Source organism: Dipteris shenzhenensis, chromosome 14 (genome assembly GCF_047967505.1).
Source record: "Dipteris shenzhenensis isolate YYH24624 ecotype China chromosome 14, Dip_SZ_1.0, whole genome shotgun sequence".
In the NCBI taxonomy this organism is placed as follows: domain Eukaryota; kingdom Viridiplantae; phylum Streptophyta; class Polypodiopsida; order Gleicheniales; family Dipteridaceae; genus Dipteris; species Dipteris shenzhenensis.
The window spans coordinates 42,809,011-42,817,190 of NC_141609.1; the positions used below are offsets into that span (position 1 = coordinate 42,809,011).

At 41.5% G+C, this 8,180-nt stretch overlaps 1 protein-coding gene across 2 annotated transcripts; it reads left to right on the forward strand.

The window, feature by feature from the left end:
* The first annotated feature begins 2 nt into the window (after positions 1-2).
* On the forward strand, positions 3-4,823 carry LOC147894663 (pentatricopeptide repeat-containing protein At2g13600-like). 2 transcript variants are annotated; one of them, XM_087385392.1, is made up of 4 exons: positions 3-3,960; positions 4,061-4,247; positions 4,336-4,433; positions 4,601-4,823. In XM_087385392.1, exon 1 carries the CDS (start codon positions 1,022-1,024, stop codon positions 3,791-3,793), a length of 2,772 nt encoding a protein of 923 aa, XP_087241518.1. In that variant the 5' UTR covers positions 3-1,021; the 3' UTR covers positions 3,794-3,960; positions 4,061-4,247; positions 4,336-4,433; positions 4,601-4,823. The 2 variants fall into 2 exon arrangements, with proteins under 2 accessions (XP_087241518.1, XP_087241516.1); XM_087385390.1 differs by having other exon boundaries at positions 4,336-4,823.
* Positions 4,824-8,180: the final 3,357 nt, after the last annotated feature.

Genomic DNA, 8,180 nt, shown 5'->3' on the forward strand with positions numbered 1-8,180 from the left:
CGACCAGAAGATAGAACGGTATGCAAAAGAGTTGCACGATTTTCCATGCGTTGCCAAGGCTGATGTCATATAGGGTGCGATACATCCAGCACGCTTGCTCCTCCATTGGGAGCACTTCTTCGAGAATAGACAAGGAGATTATGTGAGCTTCTTGGAAAGAATATTCCACCCAAGCTCTCACAATTGAGTAGAAGGTTGTACCTTCGCTTGATAAGCTTTGTCCAATTCGAACTAGCACATTGTGAGAACGGGCTTCCATGACTTCATGTAGGGCGTTGGCTAGAGGGATGCATCTATTTGGCCTCGTAACGAAGTTGAGTGAACGAGGTTGAGATGAATTAAGTGAAGGCAAGATTTCATTCCAAGCAAGGCCTCCCAAACTATTGATGCAACCAAAATTGAAACTGAACTAAGTGTATATGAGACACATAGCCATTGGCATGACGAGAATGCAAGGCACACCATGCATGCTCCATGCTAACGCAAGGAGATATCGACATGCACTTTCAAGAAGTCCTTGTAGGATGGAGGTGGTTCGATGAATGACTTGAGCCTATGATCCACTTTGTTTATACTGATTGTGGCATACATGAGTACATTGTTGGAGATAAGGGTACATCTCCTTGCCATGGCTTGTGATTCAAAACCCTGGAACTATGAGGAAAGGCATAGAGATTTTAACTACATGCACTCTACCAGAATTGTTGTGAAGTGTACCTTCAACAGGTTGAAGAATTATTTCCAGCATAATGCACAACAAGAAAATATAAGAGTCATATGGCAGGCAGACATGCCAAGATCTGAAGTTGATTCAAGTAAGCATTTACACGAAGCCCACACTGCTATGATTCTCATTCACTGCTCTGTTCTTACCAGTCCTGCTCTACCTGATGTGATCTTAGTGCAGATCTCTGTGGGTGGAAGTTCTCCATGCAGTCATTCATGCACTGGAAGACACATTAATTCAAACGCCAGGTGCTGAGAGCAGTACGTGATCAATACATTATGCAGATTTCCTGCCATGGTGTGGCCTCCGAGTGGGAGGAGTTTTGTATGCAGCTGGAGACAATTCTTGCAAATGCGAAGGACACCAGCATGTGATCAATACATGGTATGGTTTTTCTGCTATTCAAATAGGACTTGTCAAGACCTATCAGGAGGGCTGCAAAGGAAACTTTCTGACCTTCAACCCATTGGGGCTGGGAGACTACATTCCTTTGCTCAAGAGGTTAGAGAACAAGATAATGATTTTGAACAGATGCCAGCCAGTGGTGGTGATGTTGTGTGTTGGGATGGAGGAAGTCGTTTTTTTCAGCCCTGGGAGAAATCAGTGAATTTTGCGACCTTGGCTTCCCTCTTGAGACACCTTGGTAAAGCCAAAGCACTATCAGATGGTAGGCATGTGCATGTTGAAATAAGCAGATATGGATATGACTGCAACAACGTATTTTTAGGGAACTATCTTATTGAAATGTATGGGAATTGTGGGAGCTTGGAAGATGCCAGGGCTGTGTTTGACAAGATACCTCACCCAAATGTACACTCTTGGAATATCTTGACTAAAGCATATGGTCAGAGTGGGAATTTAAAGGATGCGCAGGCTGTATTTGACAAAATGCCAAACCCTGATATGTACTCTTGGAATATGATGATAAAGTTACATGGTCAGAGTCAGAATCTGTATGATGCAAGCGACTTGTTTGAAAGAATGCCGCATCGGAATGTTGTCTCCTGGACATCCATGATAGCAGTCTTTGTCCAGAACGGGCACAGCCAGGAGGCTCTGGATATATTTTATCGGATGCTGAATGAAGGTGCCAAGCCAGATAAGGTCACCTTTGTCTGCATACTTGATGCGTGTGCCAACTTGGTAGCTCTTGAAGATGGCCAGGAAATTCATTCTATGCTTTTGCAATGGGGTTATGAGCAAGATATGGTGGTCGGGACAGCCCTTACCAAGATGTATGGCAAGTGTGGAAGTTTGAACGATGCAAGGGTTTCCTTCAGCAGACTACATCGCAAGGATGCCGTTTCTTGGAATGCACTTCTTTCAGCACTTACCCAGAATGGTCATGATAAGGAGACTCTAAAACTCCTCCATCAGATGCAGCTTGAAGGTGTCATGCCAGATAAGATTACATTTGTAACTGCTCTCGATGCATGTGCAGGACTGGCAGTCATAAATGAGGGGCAGATGATTCATGCAAGCATTGTTGGCAATGGTTATGAACAAGAGTTAATGGTGGGGACTTCATTGGTGAATATGTATGGAAAATGTGGGAGTCTGCACCATGCCAGGACAGTTTTAGGCAGAATGCCTTGTCGAGATGTGTTCTGCTGGACAGCCATAATTGCAGCATTTTGCCAGAATGGCCATGTGAAAGAGGCTCTAGACACTCTTTGCCAGATGCAGCTTGAAGGTGCTGAGCCAGACAAGTTTACCTTTGCTTGTGCCCTTGATGCATGTGCCAGCATGGCAACCATAGTGGAGGGGCAGAAAATTCACCTCACAGTTAATAACGTGGGGTATGAACAGGATGTTGGGATAGGCAATGCCCTTATCAATATGTACGGCAAGTGTGGGAGTCCCTTTGAGGCGAGCACTGTATTCGATAAAATGTTTCATCGGGATGTTGTCTCTTGGAATGCCATGATTACAGCATTTTTGCAGAATGGGCATGGTAAGAATGCTCTGGACTTGTTTTGCCAGATGCAGGTTGAATGTGTGAAGCCAGACAAAATCACATTTGTCTGTGCTGTTGATGCTTGTGCCAATCTGAAAGCTCTTGAAGATGGCCACAAAATCCATGGTGAGATTGTTAAAATAGCATATGAGCAGGATATTGTAGTGGGGACTTCCCTTATCAACATGTATGGCAAGCACGGGGAGGTTCATGATGCAGAAAGTCTATTTGTCAGAATGGCTCATCCGGATGTTATCTTATGGAATGCCATGATTGCCGCATTCATACAGAATGGTTGTAGCAAACAGGCGCTAGGTCTTTTTCACCAGATGCAGCAAGAAGGTAGCAAACCAGACAAAAGCAGCTTTGTCTGTGCTCTTGATGCATGTGCCGATCTTGCAGACTTTCAGAGAGGGCAGGAGATCTATGCCTCTATCATTTGCTTTGGGTATGAGGAAGATGTGATGGTGAGGACAGCTCTTGTCAATATGTATGGAAAATGTGGGTCTGTGCCTGAGGCAGGAGCTATGTCTTGTACGATGCCTCATGGGGATGTTGTCTCTTGGAATGCAGTGATTGCAGCATTTGCACAGAATGGCCATGCCACAGAGGCTCTAGATCTTTTCCATCAGATGCAGCTGGATGGTATTAAGCCAAACAAGATAACATATCTCTCATTGCTTACTGCATGCAGTCATATGGGTGAGGTTGATGTGGGCAGGCATCTTTTTGTTTCTATAGCTAGAGACCATGGCATATCCTTTATGGAGGATCATTGTGTGTGCATGATTGACCTTCTGGGCCGTGCAGGACATTTGGATGAGGCAGAAGACTTGATAGACTACATGCCGTTCAAACAAGTTTCTTTGCCATGGTTGTGTTTGCTTGGGGCCTGCAGAATTCATAATGATGTGGAACGGGGGGTACGCGCTGCGAATCGTTGTTTGGAGTTGAACCCAGAAGATGCTGCACCATATGTGCTGCTTTCAAATATTTATGCTGCAGCTGGCAGGGGGGATGATGTAATCAGTGTGAGATGGTGTTTAAGGAATGGTGGTGTGAAGCCGCAGACCTGGTGCTATTCTTTAGTTTCACCAGATTATACATGAATTGTTCCTGGACATACTTTGAATACTCAGGCTACATGTTGGCATAACGGAGCCACAATGGAATGAACACAGAGAACTGATAACCATGCTTGCTATTGTACTGAAAAACGGGTGGTCGGCATTGGTCCACCCATTGGAATAGCTGTCTCCACGATCAAAACCTTCAGGTATGCTCTGCTTGTGATGTCAAAAGTTATATACAATACTGTTTAAATAAGTGTCCTTGCCATTGCTTGAATACAGGTGCTGATGAACATTATGTTTTAGGATACTGCAAGGAAGAGGTGGCCGCTGCTCCTGCTCTCAGTCCCCTGCCTCACCATCCTCTTCCACCCTTCCTACTCGCTTCCTTCTGCCTCAGCCCGCCTCGCTAGCCGCTTCCTCCATTTAGCTGCCTAAGCAGCTGGTTGCTGGTGGCACCCTGTCCATGGATGCAATTGAAAGCTCTTTAAAGGTGATTGTGGATTTATAAAGAATCTGAGTACCAAATAAGACATCCTTTATGTGCAATGCTTATGTTGAGACCTTTCTAAATTCTGCAGGTGCCACCTAAGGACTGCAACTAGATGGCCTATGAATGCGCAAATTGTTGTGTTGAAAGCTTCCTATCTTCTGCAGGTGCCACTTAAGACCGCTTCAAGTACATGGCCTATCCAGATTTGCACCTTTGCCACTAGTTAATCATATAAGCTCGTGCGCTACTGTTCTGTTTTTTTTTTCCCCTCTTTTTGCTTACGGGTCTTCTTAATACCTATGACGATCTCTTGTAAGTTAACCTCTGCACCAATTTCTTGCTTTTGTTTCAAGGTTTTCAATTGATACCTACAGGCTGTATGGAGATTTTCGTCACAATCTTGTGAGAATCAGATTGTGTTTGCAGATCTCTCCCTTTGTGGGTAGATATCATCACACTGGCATGTGTTTTGAAGAAGACAGCGGTATATGTAACGATTGCTTTTGATTTTTGCCGATGAATGCTTCTTATGCTTCAATCATTTTGCAAGTACCTCTTGCTTGCTTGCTTCAAGTATACGACGTGTTCGCAAAAGCTGGTCACGATTTGCTTTGTGTAAACTCTTGCTTGCAGGTATTTTTGCAGATGTTAGGACTACTTCGAAGATGAATATGTTACTTCTAGATGATGGGCTGTTGCTATTAATGCCCTTGCTCTTGCTTCGAAGCTATCTACATTTCTTGCATAATCAATCCTTCTTTGTTCACAAGCTAAGGCTTATTGAAACATGGTACTATTTTTCTGCTTTGATGTGCTTGCCTTTCTTTTATAGGTGTGTTTTTGCTACCTTGCCTTGTGCAATCTGCTTGCATGTCGATGAATCGACCTCTAAGCTTTTGGTATGATGTTTCCTTGTTAATCTTTTGCATTGACGCTATTTGTTTTCTTTTGTATGTGAAGCATTGCCTTGCATTAGAACTAATATTATAGGACTCGTAGAAATAGATTGTTTGTACATTTTTTTGGCAATGAGCATTGCTAATCTGCATTGTGTTTTGTGTAGTATTTGCATTATGGATATCCATTGTACAAGTATCCTTCACATGCTAGCCAATTGTCATGCTTTGCCTTTGCGAGGTTTGTGTGTGGGCAAAGAGCAATTTTAGTTGTCATAATTGCTCTCGTTCTAATCACCAAATAGAAATTCCATGTTATACAACTACACTTACAACTACACTATAGTAGCCCCTTTGAACGATTGTTCTATGAGTTGAAAAATGGTGGTCCTTCAATTCAGTAGAAGCATGAAGATTTTCCCCAGAGGCTCACTTTATAATGTCACTAAATCCCTTAGATTTCCATGTTGGGAATATTTTGATTTGTAACTTTGCCACTAGCCCACCATTTCTCATGTGAGCAAGTGTTACATTGTTATTTTCTAGCTGCAACTTTTCACATAGATGTTTATCCTCAGTTCCAAATGCATCATGCACTTACGTATGTATGAGTTGTTCAAACTTTGTTCACAATGAAACTAGGATGAGTGCTCCCTTCCTATTATTACTCCCACGATTGTGCCCTTTTCAATTGTGCATTCTGATCGGCTCCCTCTTTGATAGCCATGAAATGAAAGAAGCTTGCAAGCCAATATCTAGCATCTCTCATGACTTAAGTGATGCATATGTATTTTATATATGTTAACAAGTGTTGTATGATGAAGAAATGAAGTGCAAAAGCATGCTTGAGAAGTATGGCATTGCTTGAGACATTGGAGCTCATTTAGTAACAATTTGGTACCTAGAATAGAGGAACGATATGAAATTTGGTGACTTTTTCATGAAATGTTCATGACTTCTTCAAGGATTTTAGTATTCAATCCATGCTCACCCTTAAGCTTTACTTTGTGTATTCCTTTAAAATTCAAAAGAAATTAAACCTTCACATATAATAGTGTTAGTAGGAGGTAGGATCTCCTAGATGACGTGTGTTGAGAAATTCAAGGACACTTGGCCTAGGAAAATCTGGAAGAAGAGGGGTTGACTTAGAAGAAAAGGATTCAAAAGAGGACCAATAAAAGAATCCAGACCCATAAGAGGATCCAAAGCACCACAAAGAGGATGGAACCATGAAGGACATGCTGGGCATTGTAGGGAGAGGATTGAACAATGGAGGACAAGGTGAGGCACCATGAAGAGGATCAAATCGTGGAGGACAAGGTGAGGCATTGTAGTTGAAGATGAGAAACCCAAGGATCCTAAAAAAACTCTTGATCCTCTAGATCTCTCTCAAAAAATACTATTTAACTCACAAAAAGAACTCACAAATATGCAAGAGCCTCGTGAAAGCCTACACAAAGCTAGAAAACCATGCAAGTTTTTGAAAGCTTATAACATGATTATAAAGATCAAAACTTAGAGTTTTCCATCTCAATTTGAAGAGCAAGACACTCTACAAAAATGACCTATAACTTGTAAAAGGAGGCCTTGCCTCAGGGAGGGTTTTATGCCTTGAAAATGCAAGGGCTTGAGGTCACAAGAGAGGAAGAAGCATATGAGGCTCTAATTATTGTTTTGGAGAAGACTAAGAGATTGAGAAGGAGGATTGCACACGAGATGACTAATTGTACACTACATTTTATTACAAAGAAATTGTCATATATACAAATTCAAACCTTAGAGTTAGAATTAGGGTTTGTCCTATAAACCCGATCTTCATAGTGTGATTTACACTGCTCTCAACAAACCTTAGTTCCAAACATGAAACAATCCACAAAATGCATCAACCTATTTCAAGGTACTTATAACTCATATGTCACAAACAATATGGGTATCCACTTCTTTCGTGAGCTCTACACCAACACACAAAGTGCTAGTTTGGAAAAAATTGCCTTTATGATTGAAGGATCTCAGCATCTAATAAGACTCTTGCAATTTAATGATGATTACAATCAACATATCACACTTGGCATAGACAGGACTCATTTCAAGTGCTCGCTACTGTTACACCTTTGCTTATTTCCACAGTTATATAAGCTAGTGATTATTACAACCAACATATCACAATTAGCATAAACAGGACTCATTTCGAGTGCTCATTATTGTAAAACCTATCGTTATGCCTTTGCTTTTTTCCATAGTTTTATAAGCTATATGTTCGCTTTAACATGTTCATAGGTCATGCTTCAACATGATATTAGAGCTATGGTTTCAGCCTAGTAGGGGAGAATGGGTGTGAGGGAGTGTGTCTCTCTGTTCACTCAATTTTCTTTTCTATGTCAGCACAAGGACGTCAAGATAAATACTTGCAAATAGTTTGAAATGCATCATTTGACTCTATGTTGGAGCAACTCATTGGATGCCATACCTTTGAGTATACCTATCGAGACCGGGCATACCAATGCAAAAGTTGGAAAGATTTTTGTTTTTAGATTCTACACTATATTGACTAGTTGATAAGATCATCTATTTGATGACATTAACATGGCCTAATATTTTTCATGTAAGACTTGTGATTTATGGCAAAGCCATGTATCCCCACCATTGGAATTTGAGTGAAGCGAACTTCTAGATACCTTAGTGGGACAACCAATCATAGGCTAGTATATCTAAAAGAGAGTTCTTGTGCAAAATAAGTTCTATGGTCAACCACAAGTCTATTTTAGAATACACGTTGATGCTCAATTCTTGCTATGTATCTTGGTCTATCAAGAAGCAAGCCACCATGGCATTGTCTATATTAGAGGTTGAATACATCTCTCTTACCCGGTGTGCATGTGAACCAATTTGTCTTTGGAGGCTCTTGGAGAATCGTGGTGCAATCCAAGATGGTGTTATAATGATCTTTTGTGGCCAAAGCTCCATAATCTTGGCAAAGAATCCCAAAGGTTGGCATCCACTACCACTTCATATGATGACGAGTGGAAGAAGCAACTAT

Excerpts from the sequence above, each read along its gene's own strand:
- LOC147894663 (XM_087385390.1), top strand. The coding sequence starts at position 1,022 with ATGGTGTGGCCTCCGAGTGGGAGGAGTTTTGTATGCAGCTGGAGACAA.